Source organism: Babylonia areolata, chromosome 19, assembly GCF_041734735.1.
Source record: "Babylonia areolata isolate BAREFJ2019XMU chromosome 19, ASM4173473v1, whole genome shotgun sequence".
Lineage (NCBI taxonomy): Eukaryota > Metazoa > Mollusca > Gastropoda > Neogastropoda > Buccinidae > Babylonia > Babylonia areolata.
Window position 1 is genome coordinate 53,050,130 of NC_134894.1, and position 22,500 is coordinate 53,072,629.

At 38.9% G+C, this 22,500-nt stretch overlaps 1 protein-coding gene and 3 non-coding genes across 4 annotated transcripts in view; all 4 read left to right on the forward strand.

Annotated features, from left to right (window-relative positions):
* The window catches only part of LOC143294205 (adhesion G-protein coupled receptor D1-like), a 29,476-nt gene that overhangs the window by 5,262 nt on the left and 1,714 nt on the right, over positions 1-22,500 (forward strand). The window contains exon 6 of the mRNA XM_076605635.1: positions 8,372-8,543. Within this exon, the coding sequence (XP_076461750.1) occupies positions 8,372-8,543 (172 nt within the window). The remainder of the gene's footprint in view (positions 1-8,371; positions 8,544-22,500) is intronic.
* Positions 9,818-9,909, forward strand: Trnam-cau (transfer RNA methionine (anticodon CAU)). Its single transcript is given in 2 exon segments — positions 9,818-9,854; positions 9,874-9,909. It is a non-coding gene; the product is annotated as a tRNA-Met (tRNA).
* Positions 11,993-12,084, forward strand: Trnam-cau (transfer RNA methionine (anticodon CAU)). Its single transcript is given in 2 exon segments — positions 11,993-12,029; positions 12,049-12,084. It is a non-coding gene; the product is annotated as a tRNA-Met (tRNA).
* Trnam-cau (transfer RNA methionine (anticodon CAU)) lies at positions 19,228-19,320 on the forward strand. The gene is made up of 2 exons: positions 19,228-19,264; positions 19,285-19,320. It is a non-coding gene; the product is annotated as a tRNA-Met (tRNA).

Sequence of the window (22,500 nt, forward strand, 5' to 3'; positions counted from 1 at the left end):
AGACATTTTCATTTTTAGACGCCATAAGTAAACTGAATCTGAAAAGACATGGATTTTGATAATACTTAGGTTCACTGAATTAATTTCACCATAGGTCACTGATGTAGAACAGGACAACAAAACATCATATTTATTTCATTTTCTTCAGATGTATTACATAAACGGCACAGAATATTGATAGAACTATTTCTTTTAAATCTGAAGCGATGGCAAGCATTATCCGACACACCAAACCTGATTTTATATAATGCACTTCTAACATACCTGTTCATATTTATTACAAGGTTCAACAGTACAAGTCTTAAACATTCTATATTCTGAAAACCGATCACCAGTCTGAACATGATCGTGTCAATCCTGCCACCTACATTCATTAATCCTTTGTTTGAAACATTTAAGAAATCCAGTAATACTTTCAACACCCTGATTGTACCACAAACATGCATGACCATACGAAAACAGAGAGAGAGAGAGAGAGAGAGAGAGAGAGAGAGAAGGAAGATCGCGCGCTATGACCCCGTCCTCAGTTTGACGTTGATCAAAACTGGCAATCACTGATGATGAAGTTTCATCGCAACCGAGTCGTTTGTGAAAACAACCGCCATTTATTCCTTGAGAATGAGTTTGCTTGTGTGTATGTATGTGAGAGCGTTACGTGTGTGTACGCCCTGATCTCAGTGCGGCAAGCAGTGTGCGTGTGTTGATGTTGTTGTTGCCGGTGTGTGTGCGCACGCGCGCGCGCGTGTGTGTGTGTGAGAGAGAGAGAGAGAGTGTGTGTGTGTGTGTTAAAGGGGTGGTGGTAGGGGTGTAGGGGGAAGAAGGAAGAGAAGGAAGAAGGGGTAGAGTAGGATAACAGGCAGAGGATAGGTGCACAATCCACTCTCTCCTCGTACCACAGCAGAGTCTTTTAGAAAGATGAAATGAGGTGTTTATTTCTCTAACTTTAAACAGCACACCTGGAACACACACAATATTAAAACCCAGGTTAAATCAATACCAAAACATATGCTAGACATAATTACACTGATGTAACAGAAACATCATTATGTTGTCTGGACAAGTAAACAATTCCACAGATAATCTTTCTCCATTCTGACACTCAATGTCTAGCCGTGCACTCTCTTCTCAAAGAGATCTATGTAAAGATGTAAAACAAGCTTCATTTAGCTTACTATCAACAATCAGTGGCACATAAGTTAATGTGCACCAAATATATGACTAACAAATACCAACTCCCAGTGTTTAACTCCTGTCAAACCACCATAGAATAATAGCTGTTGCACCAAGTATGTGGCAGACAATTACAAACTCCCAGTGTTTAACTCCAGTTGAATCACCATACAGTAATAGCTGTTTCCATTAAGACTGAACAAATCAGTACTTCGTCTCTGCAAAATATCTCACTGGTAAATTAACGAACTTATAAAAGATATTCCATGTTTAGATGTTGATGAAGCACATGATTTAGAGGGCGATATTACGTTTGAAGAGGCTAGTTTAGTACTAAAAAATATGAAAAACAATAAGAGTCCTGGTACAGATGGTTTCACGGCAGAATTTTTTAAGTGTTTTTGGAGCAGAATAGGTGATTTTGTTGTAAGGTCATTAAACACTAGTTTTAGAAAAGGTCAACTTTCTTGCGTTCAAAAACAAGGAATAATTGTATGTATCCCTAAAGGAGACAAACCTAGAAACTTCATCAAGAACTGGAGGCCAATATCACTGTTAAATATCGTATATAAAATCGGATCGTCATGCATAGCCAACCGTATAAAAACTGTCTTGCCCAAACTTATTGCAGAAGACCAAACTGGCTTTATCAGGAATAGATATATAGGTGACAATATAAGGTTGATTTATGACACAATAGCTTACTTAGAAGAGCACAATCTACCTGGACTTTTGTTAAATATCGATTTTGAGAAGGCTTTCGATTCAGTTGGTTGGAATTTTATGTTTAAAGTATTAAAAGCATTTGGTTTCCAAAATGGGATATGTAAATGGATAGAAACATTTTATAATAATATCAGATCCTGTGTTCTTGTAAATGGGCAAGTCTCTAGCTGGTTTAGTGTAGAACGGGGATGTAGACAGGGAGACCCACTATCACCATACCTTTTTGTTTTGTGTGTTGAAATATTAGCAATAATGACACGAGAAAATGAAGATGTACGTGGTATAACGATCAACAATATGGAACACAAACTTTTTCAATACGCAGATGATACTGAATTTCTTTTAGCAGGTGACAAAAAATCATTTGAGACATGCATGCATATAGGCGACACGTTTGGGCGTAAATCAGGCCTACATATGAATTTTGGAAAAACAAGTGCAATTTGGCTGGGAAGTAGTAAAAATTCTAATATTCTGTATGTGGAGCATCTAGGGATAGAATGGAATCCACCAAAATTTAGAATTCTAGGAATTTGGTTTACAAATGATTTACAAAACTGTGCAAATATGAACTACTCTGAAAAATTAGCAGATGTTATACAATTATTTAGAGTATGGATAAGAAGGCAAATAACACCCCTTGGATGAATAGCTGTTCTAAAATCATTAATTTTGTCTAAACTGACTCATTTGTGGATTTTACTGCCTAACCCACCTGACAATTTTTTTCGCATTTTACAAAATCACTGTTATAGTTTTGTATGGAACAAAAAGAATGATAAGATAAATAGAAAAACTGCGCATAAAAGTATCAGAAATGGTGGTCTGGGATTACCGGAATTAAAAACCTATGCATCCTCTCTAAAATTGACTTGGATACGGAAAGTGGGTAAAACGCATCATAAATGGAAAAACATTGCAATGGCTAATTTTCCTGTGCTGAATGATATCCATAAATACGGGCCAGAAATAACATTATCTTTCGCTCAAATAAATATTTTTTGGACAGATGTATTTAATGCATACAAACAATTTTTCTATAAAATAGATTGCAATACCTCTGCTGAGCTTCTGGCAGAACCAGTATTTTAAAATCGAAGAATACAAACAGGGAAAACATTTATTCGGGGAAAAACATGGATAGATAAAGGTATATACTGTATTGCACATTTTTTGCTTGAAAATGGACATTTTATTTCTTACGAAGAATTCAAACAAAAATATAATGTTGACATCAATTTTCTTACTTTTGCTGGTTACATATCGGCAGTAAAAGAGTACATTCAAAAGAAGAACATAACCATAGATAATGATCAATGCTTAAATATGTCTATAATTTTCAAGAAATTGATGTCCATATGTAAAGGTTCCAAGCTTTATTATGACATACTTATAGACAATGATGTTCATCCACAGTGTTGTTCAAAATGGGATGAAAAACTCAACATTGTTCATGACTGGAGAAAATGTTTTTTGTACATTTGTAAGATTCCAGATGTTAAACTGAAATGGTTTCAGATCAGAATTGTGCACAGATGCCTTGGGACAAATGTTATACTTAAAGAGATGGGTGTACTTAACAATGACCTGTGTAGTTTTTGCAACACAATGAAAGATAGTATTAGACACATGTTTTGGCAGTGTTCAACCATCCAACGTTTCTGGCAAGAATTAATGGATCTGGTTAACGAAAGATGCCCAAATGCTCAAAATTTGCAATTAACTGAACCATTAGTCATACTTGGACATGACAAAAATATAGTCACTGATCCCACTTTTTATTTCATTTTGTTGCTGGCTAAACAAAACTTGCACCAACGCAAGATCAACAGCACTGAACCTTGTTCTGCAGGGTTTCATAAAAAAATTGGAATACAGATATACAGTTGAAGAATATATAGCTAGGAAAAACTTTCTTTATAATGATTTTATCAGCAAATGGTCTCCATATAAATCCTTGTTTTTTTAATACAAATTGAAATAAGAATATATATTGTGTCATACAGTTCTGATATTGGTATTACTATATTTTGTATCTTACTATGCAATTTAAAGTATGGCCACATATGTGTCATTTATTGTGAGGTTGACAACCTACAATTTATCAGACTCCTTAGACTGTGCCCGGCGACCTTATATTTGATCTTGATTCATTGATCTTTGCCAGCATGTTCTTGTGGCTGTTATTAGTAGTAGTAGTACTGGTAGTAGTACTTCTTTTTGTTTCTCTGTGTGTGTGTTTAACAATGTAAAAATTGAATAAAAATGTTTGAAAAAAAAACACAAAAATCTCACTGGTAAAATTATTACATTGGAATCATATAGTTTCCAAATAATATGGTAAATATATAGCAACCTGTGCGCACCAACATAGGACTGCCTGTCAGTGGTCTCAAATCTTATTGAACACATACAGCTATGTGTTACCCACTGGCATATAACATATGACTACAGCACATGGTAATCACAACTACCAAGTCACACATGTTCCCCATGTTGCATTATCACTCATGTGTACACACACATGGAAACACATGAACATACAGTTAGCCTGTAGATTTGTTCACCTTGAATGTAACCATCACCACCTAACATACAAAATAGGTATGTCATACCTCAAAATAACTCCAACTGTTACAACCAAAACATTCTACACAGATGCAATCTACACATAAGCTCTGTGTTTCTTTGTGACTGAATGGTTACATTGTTCCCACAGTATGTCAACAATTGACACACCACTGACATGTTACTGAACATTATCATTTATGTAAGCCAAGATGCACAACATGTAAACCCAATCATGATGTCCAAGCATCATACCATAATATCAACCTGTAGGAAACAGGAAAGGGGGGGGTGGGGGGGGATACCCAAATACCCTAAACCAGTACTCCATTTAGTCATGTATTGGCTACATTGTGTATTTTAACCACTTTTCCCTCAGTCACTAGCCTCAAATACAGTCAAGCCATACACATGCTGGCTATGCTGTCTCACAAGTCATGGTATCTGCATCAACACATTCCAGTTACATTAACTGTGAAATACCACATCAGCTAAAAAGGATCTCTCAACACTCTTGTGACACAACATCACAATTCTACAAACTCCGAACTGTTTCCAAAAACCATAAAGTAAATTGTCAACAAAGCAAATTACCAGTACAAGCATTACTCACAACCCCAAACGTTTCAGGCTTCACTTTATATTCATGTAGCAGAACACAATCCCACTGAGCCAGTGTGTTAGTCACAGAATCCAAATCTACCATAAATCAAGCATTCAACTATGTCCGAAAAATAGATGCTAGTTTGACACTCACAGCCCCCGTGGTACTGTCTTGACCGTCCGGTTGTCCCGGCCTGCTCCAAGCAATGAAAAGAAGAAACTCCACTTGCCTATTCATTTTATCCTCATCACAAGTTGGCGCCGTATGCAAACTATCTTCCCCAGAGCCTTCCCAACTGGCTGAAGTTAACAGACCAATCTGGGACCAACAGTGCTAGACTTGCAAATCCAGCTCTTTTCTCACAGAACCAGGCACTGCCAAGGAGAAGGGGACAGGAGGGGAGGGGGGGGGGGGGGTGTGTGATGAAAAGTGGAAGGGAAGGAGGAGGAAAGATCGCCCAGCCCAGATTCTGTTCTAAACAGCTCATGATAAACACACCACACCATGTGGTGACCATTGAGGCAGATGCCATCCTGCCAGAGATCGACATGGGGGGTAAGGAGGGGGGTTTGGGGGGGGGGGGAGGGGTTGAGGGTGATGGAAGTGGAAGGGAAAAGGGCAGGGGAGTGTATAGGAAGAGAATGGTGAGAGGAGATACCATCTTTACTTAGTATTTCTTGATAACTTGCTCCCTCTGCACTTGGCCAAGGGAAGGGGGGAGGGGGGGGGGGAGAGAGGGTATGGGGAGGGGTGTTGGTGGGGATAGATGCCATGAAAGGGGGGTGGAGGGAGAAGAGTAGGGAGGTAGGAAGGAGGGGTCCATCAGTGAGCAGTGTGTCTGAGAAAATCCCATGCTTCCACCATAGGCGCCTGACACATTATAACATATATATATGTGTGTGTGTGTGTGTGTGTGTGTATGAGAGAGAGAGAGAGAGAGAGAGAGAGAGAGAGAGTGTGTGTGTGTGTGTGAAGAATGAATCATCTCACTGGACAGTAGCCAAAATGTTTTCATGACAAACACCTGATAAGAACCATTTTATGGATGATAAACTGCAAACAGTGCAACAAAACTACAACAATTATTACATACGTGAATTCATTTAAGAGAGCTTTTAATTGTTTCATTTTGTATTCATTTATTTTTTGTACTATGATATGAAGGTTGTATAGTTATTGTCATTGTTATGATGGTGTTTAGTTTTCAGCATTGTTATTCTTATTGTTGATATTCTATTATTGCCTTTCTTTTCTTCACTAAAAGATATATAGGGATGAATGCACTAGATGTGTGGTAGATAAATCTCACTCTGCATTGTCATTTTAGGCTACCTCCTTCTGGCGAAAGACTAAAAACTGCTAAGTGTCTTCAGTATACTTTTTGAAATTATTCTACTGTAATAATTTGAGTCTTCTAACTTAAACCCAGTGCTGTTTGCATGATCTGTCAATTGCTAGTACGGGTTTGGTCTCTAAATTTCTTTCTTTTGCTACCAACCCCACAATATAGGTTGATAATGCAGGGGGCAGGGGGTGAAGGATAAAAAATGTGTGTGTGTGTGTGTGTGTGTGTGTGTGTGTGTGTGTGTGCGTGCGTGCGTGCGCGTGTGTGTGTGTAGAGGGTACATATTATTGATACTATGTGCTTTTATGACTATATACTATGTATATAAAAGAAGATTTTAATGGATTGTTCAGTGCAAGCAACCATTGTATTATTCATAGCATTTAACAGGAACTCTTGGTTGGTTTAACACTATTTATTACTTTTAGTCAGTATAAATGATGCATCTCTGCCTTTGGAATCTGCATGACTGAATGCATAGACTGTATGCTTTGATTCACTTTTTAATTCCATTCATTTATAATTTGATTTTAAATCTTTTATTATTCATTTATTTATGATAGTTTATCTATTTGTGTTACTGTTAGCTGTTTCATTAAGGGATCTTGTTATTTATTTCAGCATCCATGATATACTTTGTGGACAGAAGGAGGATACTACCACATATATAAATCAAAATAGCTTATAACTGGGATTTACATTGATGCTTTGCATAATGTTTTATTCAAGTTAGAGAATTTAGCAGTGAAAATATGCAGAAGGGCTTGTTCAGGTTGACAATCATGCTTTTATGTCATAGTTTTAGATAATATCCTTATAATTAATGTACATGTATCATTTACCCCCACCCCCACACCACACTCAGCCTCTCTTTCCCCCAACCCCCTCCCCTCTCTCTCTCTCTCCCCTACTCTTCCTCTTTCATTCAATAGCATTCAGATTATCATATACCACTACCAAGAAGTTGTATTCTCTCTCTCTCCCTTTTTTTTGGGGGGGGGGGGGGGGGGGGGGTGGGGGGGGGAATGCCTGAAAAGAACCATATTGCTGGATGATAATCTGCAAGAAATTATTATATGTGAAATAATTTAAGACAGCTATAATTATTTGTTTAGTTGCATTTGGTTATTTCTTTCACTATAAGATTAAGGTTGTTGTTGTAATTTGTGTTATTATGATGTATATATATTTTTTAGTATTCTTATTATTGATAATTTTATTGCCTTTCTCTCTCTCTGTGACTATTACATAATACAGGGATGAGTGTACTAGCTCTCTGGTGGTTTTGCTAATGTATTTTGTAGTGATCTTATGTGAAAGGTGTGTGTGTGTGTGTGTGTGTGTGTGTGCGTGTGAAGGGGGGGGGAGAGGTGTGGATGTGTGGGTGGGTGTGGTAGTTTTGAGAGTATGTGTATCAGCCACCATTGTTTTTGGGGATTTTCTGATGTGGAGTGGTTGATGATTGAAGGTCATTTTGATACTCCTTGTGCATACCACATTCTTCTATTTGAAGCCAAACAAGAAGACAAGAAGAATTTAATCCTAAAAGACCCACAGGGGGTACATGGGAAATTAACGTATAAAAAAAATAACACATTCCACACAGTACATGGTTTCAGGGATGGTATATTACATTATTATTATTATCATCATTATCATCATCATCATTCTTCTTCTTCTTTCCATTATTATTATTATTATTATCATTATTGTTGTTATCATCATGAACATTATAATTATAATAATTGTAATATTGATAATGCAACTAATAATGATTATTATCATTGTTGTTGTTATTAACATTATTATTACTATTGTTAACAACAACAACAACAATAATAACAATAATAATAATAATAACAATAATAATAATAATATTATTATTATTATTATTATTATTATCATTATTATCTTTCTTCTGCTGTTACTGTCAGCTGTATCCACTCACAATGTTTCAGACCCCTGACCCGAAGAAAGGTTTGGGTCGTGGTGACAGCACCACAGACGTGACCCCCGGGGTCTCTGCACCGTACAAAGTGAACCGGATTGTTCCCACCCGCCACACCTCCACCACCAACATTGGCAACCGGACTGTCACCTCCACTCAGTCCTCCACCAATGTCTATGCTCGTGAGTCAGTGTGTGTGTGTTGAATGGAGTCATATATTAATATGTCAGCCTTATCACCAAACAAGAAATGAGAAATGTATCAGCTGGCATCAGCCTTGTCCAATGAACAAAAAAACAAAAAACAAAACAAAAAAAAAGCATTCCCATACACTTACTCAGCATTTAAAATCTATAAGGATGTACATTTTCAGATTCATAAACTCATATAACTTTCTTATGTTGTCATTTCACACAATGTAAAACAAAAAACCAAAAACCCCAAACAAACAAACAAACAAAACAAAAAACAAGAACAACAGAACAAAATAACAAAAAAACAAACAAACAAACAAAAACAACAATAACAGCAAAAACAAACAAACAAACAAACAAACAACAACAACAACAACAACAACAACAACAACAACAACAACAACAACAACAACAACAACAACAACAACAACAACAACAACAAAACAGAAGAAAGAAGAAAAAAGGATGAAAAATAGACATAGTCCAAATTGCAAACAAAACTCACTTTTTTTTCTTGAACAAAATAGTGTTACAACATATATCATTATAGTGACCCATCATGTCTTCAGTTGTTGCTTCCTTGCTGGTGACATTCTGAGATTATGTGCTCTCTACACATTTTACTCATCTTTCTAAGGCAAACTGATCATGTTAATGCAGAGCACAAGATTCATTTTCGGTTGAATCCTTGGAGACAGGTGTAAAATCACCCTCACAACGTTTCTTCTCCGAAAGTTCCCATTAATACACAAAAAATATAGTTATACCCTGGAGCTGAACGAATTGGAAAACGCTGCCAGTTGAAGGGAATGAACCGTACAATACGCGATGGGATGAAATACTGGGACGATTTACTGCCCCTTTACAATATCCAAGGGCCGAAACATTACTTTCACTGTTTGGGAGCACACCAAGGATCCATGTTCAACACAATAACGAGAATACTATTTTCTTTTTGTAGTGTCGATTTTTATGCAATGCAGTGATTTGGGCCAATTTTCCGTCGTATTTTTACTACCCTTTATCATTGTGAGCAGATGCTGTGAAGCAATGACGCCCTCTTGAGAAACTGAACTGAACTAAACATCGAAAGAGGTTTAGGTTTGCTTAGCATGAGAAGAATGGAAACCTTCACAGACATGGACAGAATAATCAATTTCAATTAACTCAATGACATACTGAAAAGCATTAAAAAACGCGTACTGTTTCGACTACGTAATATAATGATGTTAATGTAAAAACAAATTCACATGCTTATGTATGCCTCGATAGCGCAGTAGGTAGCGCGTCAGTCTCATAATCACTGAAACTCAGAGCGATCTGAAGGTCGTGAGTTCGATCCTCACTCGGGGCATTGTTTTTGCCCCCCCCCCCCCTTTTTTCCCCTTCTTTTTCGTCTCCCACAATATTATTTAGGATTTGTTCGACATCTTCGACAATCTGCATTATTCTCGGTTTTTAGTGATGGTAGTGAAGCTGTGCAGTTTACAGTTTCCCATGCAATAAACAAAATTAAGCCTGTCAAATTCGAATCGATTGTGCAAAACAAATCGACACCACACATTGGCTATTTTGCCGCAGTTGTGTTGCCGTCTTTATTCTTCTTCGAGCTGAATCAACATGCTGACTTTTATTTTTTGTGTGACGGAGTGCTATTACTTTCGTTTGGAGGGATGCTCACGCAGTGAATTAATTTCAGTTCCCAAGTTCAAGTTGGTAGCGGAAAAAATCCGTGCGTGCGTGCCCGGCCGTGCGTGCTTGCCTCTCTCTCTCTCTCTCTCTCTCTCTCTCTCTCTCTCTCTGTGTGTGTGTGTGTGTGTGTGTGTGTGTGTGTGTGTGTGTGTGTGTGTGTGTGTGTGTGTGTGTGTGTGTGTGTACGTCAGTGTGTGTGTGTGAATCAGAATCATATTTATTTGTCATGAAAACCGTCCATGAAAGGTTTACAGACAGGACAATAAAGGTAAAAAAAGCGAACCAAACTAAATGTAAGGTGTTCTGGTTAAAACGTGACATGTTCTTTGAAAAATATGAATTTGCTAGTCGAGATTGTGCAGGGTCGTAATTACGGACCACTGACTGACTGTATTAGTACATCAAAATGTTATCTTCAGTTTAACGTCTATTCACTATAAGTGTTTTTAGACGGCGGAAAGGAGTCAAGTAGTGGATAAAGGAAAGGGTGTGCATGTGAATATTAGTGTAAAAAAGTGTTCATGTTATGTATCAGAGGGAAGGTAGATTATTATAAGAAAAAGTCTAAAGAGATTGTGGTGTGTATTGAATGAGACGTCATGGTGGTGGGGGGGGGGGGGATATGTATATGCATATCAACAAGTATTAACCTACAACAATGTAAATATAAATAACAACATGAATTAATTGTAATACATCAAAGGAGGATACCAACTGGACTGGAGTTTAAAATTTCCGAAAACATTCTAAGCAACGAATAATCATTCAAAATCTTTTCAGTGGCTAATGAAATATTGTAAGAAAAGTCATCAGTTACATCTTTTGGAATTAACTGTCTTATGCTCAGACAATGAACGAGTAGATGGCTTACAGTTATTTGCTTACCGCATATACATTTTATATTTTTATCAGTTATGTGTAGACTCAGTCAGTAATACAAGCTATAGAATCTTCAAATTCAAAGAAGCGAATTGAGATGACAATGGAAATAAAACATATTATTCACCAACTGACAAAACAGGGCATTAAAATAACTTTCTGTTGGGTACCTTCGCACTGTGGAATATCTTCAAAATGTGTCAGTGTGTGTGTGTGTGTGTGTGTGTGTGTGTGTGTGTGTGTTTTGGGGGGCGGGGGGGGGGGGGGGGGGGGGTGTCCGTCCAGGCCTTGCAGCACATGACATGTCAGTATTTACTTTGGAATGTTCTGTTCATTCTTCCAGATCTTTTCCATACTTTAAAAAAAAATTATTATTATTATTATTATTATTATTATTTACACAGGCTATCTGTCTTTTCTTTCTGTATGTAAACTCACTGCTCGGCATTACAAATTTGTTGTTGTTATCGTTGTTTTCGTTGCAGACTATATTCTTCGTATGTTTGCACTCAGTTTGATATAATTTTTAAAGGATTACAACGGGCACTACCGTAGGGAGTGATGATTCCACGGATATTATGTCATGAACTGCCCCAAACCAAACTGTACGCTTTGGCCAATCATGATAACAAAGATTGAAGGCTTCAATGGTAAGGTGACGGGGATCGAGGAGCAGGGTTACATTTCTGACAGATTTGTGTGCAGGGTACTTTCCCTTGAACTGCACTGATTCATGAAAGAGAGAGATAACTTCAGTCAAGACAAATTTGCTTTCAACTCACGCTCACCCCAGAGCAATAAACATGTTAACACAGCAGCATGTGTAGCCATCCCTGTGTTTAATTTTACAGACCTGCGCTCGCAGTGCCTCGATAGCGCAGTAGGTAGCGCGTCAGTCTCATAATCACTGAAACAAAGAGCGATCTGAAGGTCGTGAGTTCGATCCTCACTTGGGGCATTGTTTTTTCTTTGAAATATTTTTTTTTAATACTCACAAATACTACTCATCCATTCACAAACTTTTTTCCCACCATAAACAAGACGTTGGAATCCATTTACCAATGACACCCACCCGCACCCACTCTGCATTACTCCAGATCAAGGAATTTATGCAATGCTTCATCTTCCAATCTGTCACAACAACAGAGAGAGAGAGAGAGAGAGAGAGAGAGAGAGAGAGAGATTTTCCATACAAACATATATGCACAATGCACATGTAATAAAGATGTAACGCACACCACATTGATTGATTGATGTGGATACTTATATAGCGCCAATCCTTGGTCAGAGACCAAGCTCTAAGCGCTTTACATACACCGGGACATTTGCACCACAGGCTGCCTACCTGGACAGAGCCGACTGACGGCTGCCACTGGGAGCTCATCATTAGTTTCCTGTGTCATTCAATCAGATTTCAGACGCACACACATACACACTCAGACAGACATGTAACATTTTACATGTATGACCGTTTTTATTTATTTACCCCGCCATGTAGGCAGCCATACTCTGTTTTCGGGGGTGTACATGCTGGGTATATTTTTGTTTCCCTAACCCACCGAACGTTGACATGGATTACAGGATCTTTAACGTGCGTATTTGATCTTCTACATGCGCATACACAAGAAGGGGGTTCAGGCACTAGCAGGTCTGCACATGTGTTGACCTGGGAGATCGGAAAAATCTCCACCCTTTGCCCACCAGGTGCACCGAGATTCGAACCCGGGACCCTCAGATTGAAAGTCCAGCACTTTAACCATTCGGCTATTGAACATACAGCCCAGCCAGGCCCCTTTCCTCCCCCTAATTTTTTCTTTCGTTTTGTCTCTTTTCAATCAAAATACATTCCTGCATCAGCCTTCTATGAGCATGGAAAGAAAATTTAAAATCTGAAAAATTTAAAGCCAAAAATAGAAAATGAATCTGAAAGATAGTGACATCCATATATATTATAATTACATCAGACTAAAAAAATAAATAAAAAAAATCTTCCATTGCAAATTTCCTACATAGAGCTTTTTTCTTTGTCTAGAAGCCCTGGGAACTCTTGTACATTTCAAATGCAGCTTCATGTTTAAACATGTATGCTGGAAATAGGGAAGGCCAATAACAGTGGCACAGACTGATTTCAATTTCAATTCAGTGTAACCTAAAGGCACACAATGCAACTCAGTTTGGTGTGCTGCTGCTACCCAGGGATGCTGTCAAATAGGAACAATACAATGCAATAGGTTACAACAACATACGATCAATGCAATATTAATTCCTCTCGTTAGAACTACACTCAATTTGATAACGTGAAAAATTAATTTTCATTAAAAATTTGCTGCTGGAAATCTGTGTTAATTGCAAAAATCAGTAACCACCCACACCAGCTTTTTGCAAAGCAAAACCAGAAAATTATCGTTAAATCATTCATGTATACATTCATATATGTATGCAATGAAAAACACTTGGAGACTAAAACACTTAAATTGGAGACTGTAACTGGACATTAAGCAAAGAAAGTGAAATTGAAAGCACAGACGCTTTGCAAAAGTGACACTGATCAGTTTTGTAATTTGATTTATCTTTTCAGTTTAACTTTATAAATCTGTTGCATTTTTTTTATCATGATTTTTTCTTCTTATAATTTTACAAGTAACAGCCAGGGTATCTGATTGCTTTTAAAATCTCTGACAAAGGGGCTACAATGAAATTTAGAGACGGTAAAACAGTAGCCAACATCATCACTTGTTAATGCGTTGCACCCCATGACCAGTATATACAGAGTCATGCTCTGCATTTTTTTGTTGTTGTTGTTGTTGACATCCGTTGACAGGCATGGATTGGCCTTCAAGATCAGCCAAAAACTGCAGTCAGTCACTGTATATGATTTTTTTTCTTTCCTTCTTTTCTCCTTTCACCATGGTTTTCTTTTCTCTTCCTTTTTTTTTTAAACAGGGGGACAACTTACAGCATTTACCCTAAGACTGCTCATGACACTGCTGTCATAATTTCTTGTGCAAAGACTGGTAGGCCTGACATAAAATTCATAATAGAAGTTGCATGAATCATACATGAAAAGGTAGATCAGTTTGGTAGATTAGCCAAGTCACATTTTCTGGAATGGAAACAAACTAACCACATGTACAAAACTAAATCCTGCTGGGTAAAAGGGAATGAAATAGTAATCATTTCTCAAAACAGATCAGATATTGATTTTGCTCAGCAGGCATCATAAACTGCAAAAAAAAACAAAAAAAAACACACCCCAAAAAACACATAATCAATGAAGGATAGACCTCACACTGACATTCATAAGAAATCCGAATAAGTCACATAACATCACATCACATCAGAATGAAGGATCAGTACACTGAGGGCGGGAGCACTGAGGGTACACTGAGGGTCTTGTGATCATGAGGGTGGTGGTGGCAGAGGAGGAATGGCTAAATTTCATGGGCTCGACCCATAAGGAACTACAGATCAGATCAGATTCAAGTCAATATGGCAGTTATCTGATTATTTCGTTAAGGACAAAGCAGCAGACATCTGAATTTTTTAAAATTTTTATTAGAACAGTTTGGCAGGTATATATATCAAAATCTGATAAGAACAATATGACAGACATCTGATTATTCTGATACAAACTGGATGACAGGCTTCTGATTATTCTGATAAGGACTGTGTGGCAGATATAACATTACTTTATAGTAAGAACAGCATGTTAAGTATCTGAAAGTTCTAATAATGACAGTAAGTTAAATATCCAGTTATTCTCATATGAACAGGATGGCAGCTCTCTCTCTCTCTCTCTCTCTCTCTCTCTCTCTATATATATATATACATATATAGGCTTCCAATTAATCTCAAATAATAGAATGGCAGGTCTCTGATATTTTTCAGAATATTAGGTTAGGTATTTGATTATTCTGATAAGAACAATATAACATATATGACATGTTGTTTCTCAATAAATGTTCTGTTTAAAGCAAGGGCACAAAAACATGAAGTTTGAATACAAGTGATATGTTTGCATTTGTATCTTTATGTCTTTTTAATTGTCATTTGAAATGTTTGTAGTATTATAATCATAACTAAATTGATTATAATTTCCTTTATCTTTGTCTTGTCAAAAGACCGTGATTATTTTGTTACATTAGAATGCACAAAACATTATTGGTATAATTATCATCAAAGATATTTATAAAGAAGGGAAATAATTTCGCAGACTATTTCTGAAGAGACAGCTGTTATTGCTTCCCTTCATATGAGAATTATCGCGTGACAATGAAACTGATTAAATCACAGAAGTGGAAGTAACAGTTTTAATTTTCTGTCCTCATCTTACAGTGTGTGTGTGTGTGTGTGTGTGTGTGTGTGTGTGTGTGTGTGTGTGGGTGTGTGTGTGTTCATTAACACTTCATACCAGGCAATTTGTTTTCAAAACTTTCAAACAGACAGTTTCAGTTTCAGTTTCAGTAGCTCAAGGAGGCGTCACTGCGTTCGGACAAAACCATATACGCTACACCACATCTGCCAAGCAGATGCCTGACCAGCAGCGTAACCCAGCGCGCTTAGTCAGGCCTTGAGAAAAAAAACAAAAAAAAACACAAAAACGGGGGAATAAATAATAGATAAGCTTACATAAATAAATAAATAAATAATAATTATAATATAGAAAAAGGTAGTAGTAATAATAATAGTAATACTAATAAAATGATAATAAAAAATAAATAAATAAATAAGACAACAATGGTGATAAATAAGCGAATAAATGTAAAACATGAAGACACACATTCACACATACACCCACACATGCATAACAGAAATGCACCAAACATGCAGTTTCACAGATATGAAAGCACAGTCAAATACAAATAAACGTACATGAGCTCCAACACACACACACACATTACCTTGCACCTTCTCTACTCCCCTCCTCCACACACTCATTTCTAGTCTACGTATCGCAGCTTCCACGGCACACACACACAAACACACACTCACAGAGATGAACACTTACTTGTACAAGCACACACACATACGTCCATATCTCCCACCCCCAACCCCACACACATATATACAAAGATGTATATATATATATATATATATATACGTTCCAATATCCTGTTGCTCCCACAGTGTAGGCATGCATACACTCACATACCTCATCCTCTACCCCACCTCCCCCCGCAGTCCCACCTCCCCTTACACACACACACACACACACACGTACACAGATCTCTCCTGACACTTGTGTACACTTACACTCTCGCGCATTCACAAACGCACTCAAAAGCACAGACCCACCCATACACACAAACACACACATACACACACGCACAGAGGCTGCCACTGACTGGCCGCAAGAGGGATGGGAAAAGATCTCTGATGCCAAGAACGTGGCGTCTAGTGTGTTGCTCAGTCTATTGTATTTGGAAAGGCCCACAGAGACTCTGTTCCGTTTTGAAGAAATTTGCGCAATGTTGGTTTGGAAATGATGCCGATATTTGTTTGATTTGCAAAGCATCGTGCTCTACCTTTCATGTTAGACTTGCGGCCGCTCCCTCTCTCTGCTTTTATTTCTTTGAGGCGATCTATGGTGTGATGGCCTTGTACCTGTTCTTTTTGGTATTCTTTGACTTTTCTGAGGACTTCCGATTTTCCTAGATGTAGGCCGCTCGTTGGTGTTGCGTTTCCAGCAAGTCTGTCAGTTCGCTCATTTCCCTTAACACCTGCATGTCCCGGGCAGTATGACCATGTGAGTTTTCCCATTCCGTTTTCAATTTTCTGTATGAGGTTCATTGAGTCGGTTAGAATCATGGCATGTTGGTTTCCGGGCGTATGGATGGACGATAGCCACTGGAGGGCATGTGTCGCAGCTTCAACTTCCATCGTTAGGCTGGAGGTTGTGACTTTGTAGGCAGCATTCTCTTCCCAAATTGTTTTTCCATTTTGTTTCGCAGTGAATCCCCAACCAGACTGGTCTTTGGTGACTGAGCCATCTGTGTATATGATGATGTCCTCTTCTTTACTGTTTTCTTCTATGAGTAGCTTCACTTCCGCATCAGTTTTGCCCTCTGGCCATTCCCGACAATGTCTTCCTAGAGTGGGTGAAATGACTGTGTTGAATAGATGGTTGAGGTTTTCGGGGTTTTTCTCCCATTCTTTTGTTTCTTTCAGGTCTTGTAGTCGGCATACTAGCTGGATTGTGTCTTCTGCTTGCCCCATCCATGATCTTCCTCGTCCTAGACGGCTGCCTTTTGGTTCTTTGACTGCATCATGCAGTGGGTTTTGAGGGTTTTCTAATGCTTTGAAGTAGGTCTTGACCTGTTCTAACTTGTTTCTGGCCAGCACTGAAGGAAGGTCAAGCAGGTATCGCATGGTTTCTGTGGGCGTGTCTTTTGTTGTTCCAAGGATCAGCCTCATAGCTTCATTTTGTACTCTTTCTAATTTTAGGAGGTTGCTTTGAGACGGTGTTGTTAGCCCAAGTCCGTAGTCGATCACACTGAGGACGAGTGATTGGTATAGCAGGAAGAGGTGGCGTTGTTCAATTCCTTTGGTTGCCATTGCTTTTAAGACTGAAAGGCCCTTTTTGCATTTGAGAACAGTATTTTCCGTATGTTTTCTGAAGGTCAGCATCCTGTCGAAGTGTATTCCTAGGTAGCGTAGGCATTCAGTTTTCTCAATTTGAATCCCATCGAATGACACAGAAGGTGGTGATTTGCTCGCGGTTTTGTTGTTGAGGGTGCACAGCAACGTTTGGGCTTTCGCTGGATTGATGGAAGATCCTGTGTCTTTGCACCATTGAGCAATATTGTTTAGTTGTTTCTGGACGGCTTTAGTTCTTTCCTGAGCATCTTTCGAAGTTTTGAAGACCAGGCCATCATCCGCAAGGGTAAGCACCCGAGCAATTCCATTGTTGTTTAAGTCTGCAAGGCCCTTCGTGTAGACATTGTAGAGGACAGGAGAGAGCGGAGACCCTTGTGGCAGTCCCATGGATAGTTTAGAAGGTGCAGACATCCAATCTCCGAGGCGTAGGACGACGGTTCTTTCCTGAAGCGCTGCTGCTATCCATCTTGTCAGTGTCAAACTTACTCCATACCTTAGTAGCAGCTCCATGAGGTGCGCAAACTGGACTTTATTGTAGGCATCTTCAAGGTCAATTGCTACTGCTAGTGTTTCTTCTTTTCTTTGAAATCCTTCATACACCTCATATGCAAAAGCAGCTGCATTTTCCCATGTGGACTTGCCTGTTCTGTAACCACCTTGATTTGAAGGGAGAATGTGCCTGTGTTCAAGATCCCTTGCAAGTTTCCTGGCTATCATGCGTTCCATGAGCTTTCCAGCAATGTTTTGCATGGTTAGGATCCAAGGCGAGTTGGGGATGTGGTTGTTAAAGGGCTAAGAAGAATTTCCCCTATCATTCCTTCAAGTGCGAGTCCTTGTGGGTTGGTGTTCCGCTGATCCCATAACTTCGATCTTGCATAAAGGTCTCCACAGATAATGACTGAGTCTCCAAGTTCGTTCTCTATTTCCTCTAAAAAGGCCCAATCCTCTTTTGTTGTGCAGGTTCCTGGATGAACATAGGCATTGATGAGCACGATGCTTTTGTGAACTCCGTCAGGTTTTTCAAGACGCACCCCCACTAATTCACATGAGTTGCTACACCATTTCTCTAGATTTATGGTGGAAACTTTGTTTTTTAGGTTTTTGTTCAGTATGATTGCTAAACAGACAGACAATTTAAAATCAAAGCGCCACCATAGTGATCATAACTGACCCTATATAAACTGGGTGAGTTCCTATTTTAGTATTCTAAATTAAGTGACTTGTTTAACGGCAGAGGCAATTTTCACGCACGATCTGTTGAATTGTATTGCTGATGGCCTGAAATATGAGTAGCAGGTAACTGAGTAGTCTACCTTGCATGAGGTATACTTCGCTCTCCAAACGGGCAAAAACCATCTGATTTGTCTATTCACTGTGTATTATGCCAAACATCATTAATGAGGTTTAACGATCTTTGGAACGAAAATCAACTCCACTGGCGAGCGAATTTTAATTTCAAACATTGAAGAAAAAAAAGTTATTTCAATTGTCATCTAACCCCAGTGCCTCGATAGCGCAGTAGGTAGCGCGTCAGTCTCATAATCACTGGAAAAATAGAGCGATCTGAAGGTCGTGAGTTCGATCCTCACTCGGGGCATTGTTTTTTTATATTGTTTTTTTGTTTCTGGAGTTTTACTCAGATTTATGTTCCTCCTTTTAGCAACAACAACAGAAATAATGCAAAGCAGAAGAAGAATAAAAGTCACGAGCACACGTCTCTAATAATAGCCGTTTGAGGATAATGTTGTTGGGAGCGTGAAGTTGTCAGCCGGCAACCCCTTTTTTTTCGATCATGCACACAAGCGTCTGCAAGCACAACTGAAGATCGGTAAGGGAGTGAACACAGATATATATTTTCAGACATTTTCTTTTAATTCTCTGGCTGCATTGTACCTTAGATTCCGCCCAGTGGAAACCCGGCCCAGACTCACCGGCTCCTGCTGACGGCGGATCAGCGCCAGACACGGCCGCGAATGAGTAGAATTATTTACACATATTCTCTCTCTCTCTCTCTCTCTCTCTTTGTGTCTGTCTGTCTCTCTGTCTCTCTCTGTTCTTTATCATAGTTTCCAGGCACGCCTGCTCTCACCGTGGCCCTATCCAGCCTCCGCCGTCCCCCCTGGCCGAAATACAGGAGATAGTAACATGACGCGTCTGTGCCACTGAGCCGGTCTGCGTTCTATGCCTATGTAGGCCTACCAAAAACTACAGCGGCATGCTGAGCTGTGGCGTGCCATTTACACAAACACAACTAACAGTAACAACGGGCAGTACAGGACAGAGATCAGTTATCAACATCACCACAGCCACGCGGCCCCCAATCCCTTCTCTGCTCCGACCAGCCAGCCTTTCTTGGCCGACACTGAAAGCAGCGCAATGCCGCCGGCCCTGACCTGTTGTCCTTGCTGTTTGAAAAATCTATATAATTTATATATAGGGAGCCGGGTTACACGTCCCATAGCCTTTAAGGCCATCAGGGCAGTGCATTCGTATGATTAGTACAGCATTCAGCTCAGGAAGTCACAGTGCAAAACAGAAAGGCAGGAAAGAAAGGAGGTAGAAGAAACGGATATGAGGTGGGTTGCACATCAAGATGACCACACAATACGAAACATCTGTTAACTTTTTAATGATTATCACTCAAATCTGATCTGTCCACATAGTTTAAGTTTGGAACACAATCTAAGATTAAACCTAATCTGTATTAAAATTTACTAATTTATAAAGTAACATTCACCATCCTAATTGCACAAATTCCCACCAATACACTCCCCAACATAATATATAATACTATTAATTAATACCAGGGACACCAAAAAAAGAAAAAACAAAGAAAAAAAAAGTGATTGTTAAACAAAATAGATATGTGGATAAGAAAGAGTGGACAGGACAGGATGAGAGGAAAGACACAATCGGACACATTTCCTGCATATTACTCACATTTTTCTTGATGTCTAAAACCTCATCAACGTCTTGAGATTTCACCCAGTCTTCCCAAAGGTATCTCTTACTGGGCTTTCGTGTTCGTTTGCTGTTCCTGCAAGCATAAAGATATACGTTTATTATTAATTGGAGGTAATATCTGGAGATATACTGTGGTGGCTTAGTCAGCGTGTCTTTGCTAAATCACTTCATTTTGCCAAATTTTGAAAAAGGCAAGTTGCTTCAGTTCTCAAGACTGATTATCAGTATCAGTATCAGTAGCTCAAGGAGGCGTCACTGCGTTCGGTGAAATCCATATACGCTACACATCTGCCAAGCAGATGCCTGACCATCAGCGTAACCCAACGTGCTTAGTCAGGCCTTGAGAAAATATAAAAATGATAATTAAAAAACCCCAACCAAACAAACAAAAAACAACAACAGTAAATGAAAATAAAAGACAACAATGATGATAAATAAGCAAATAAATGTAAAACATGCACACACACACACACACACACACACACACACACACACACACACACATGCATAACAGATATGCAACAAACATGCAGTATCCAAGATATGAAAGTACAAACAAATACACATAAACGAACATAAGCCCCAACACACACACACAAACAGACAAGACAAGACAAGACAAGAAAGACAAGACAAGACAAGACAAATTCTTTACTAGTATTTCGAGGATAATAGATAAGCACTGGTGTGCTTTTTTACATCCTGTCCCCGCCCTGAATGGGGTCTACACTACACAATATTTAATAAAATGAAAGCATGGTGTTAGTAGACATACATAGCAGAGGAAAAAAAAAAAGCATAAATCAAAACAAAACAACAACCACACACACACACACACACACACACACACATGGCATACAGGCACTAGCATGGTGTTAGTAAAAAAAATCAAAGAAACAAACACACACATCATGGGGGACAGAGGGTGAGAAAGTTCTTAGTCAACCATACACAGTTGACAAACAGTATCAATAAAATGAACGATTTACATTACACATTATGGCATAAGGTGGGAAAGGCAATGTTTTTTGAAGGTGGTTGGGTAATGGAAGACCTCAACATGACTTCGGCGGCGGCCCAATGCTTCCGCCGTTTTAACCTTCACAAACTGAAGTCAGGTACCTATTGACACGTAAGTGGAGTGAGAAAAAATCAGTGAAGTGCCTTTCTCCAGGACCTAACAGCATGCCGAAACGGGATCTCACCGGAACCTGATGAACTCTGGATCTGTCAGTAGTCTGACGCCTTACCCATATTCTGCCACGGCGTGTCCCAACACACGGATCGTGGCCTAAAGAACTGTCAAGTAGCAGGCCTACACAGCGCCAATGCGATAAACAAAAGTAAAACATGTCGCATGACAGCTGCCCGGGGTTAACCTAGCAAGTAAACGTATTGACATTATGTAAACCATGTATTTCTATCATCTACATAACTATGTTTTTAAATCCTCTTACACATTGGTTTTTTATTTTATTTTGGATTTGTTTTTTTGTTTTTAATCACTTCTTGAAGATGCAATGAAAACTATCACCCAACCCAAACCCGCGCGACAACTAATTGACATGCTATTCTTCATTCCAACATGGCGCAGAAACTACATGACCTTCACTGGTCAAGGTCTGTAGCACATGACATGCGCATCAAAATCATGCCACCAACAAATAATATTGCCCCCACCCCTGCCAAACATGCCCCCCTCCTCGCCCCCACAACCACCACCACCCTCTGTCAACTGACAACCTAACGAGCATACCAATCTCATATTGCAGTTCACCAAAGCAAAAAAATAAAATAAAATGGCGAAAACATG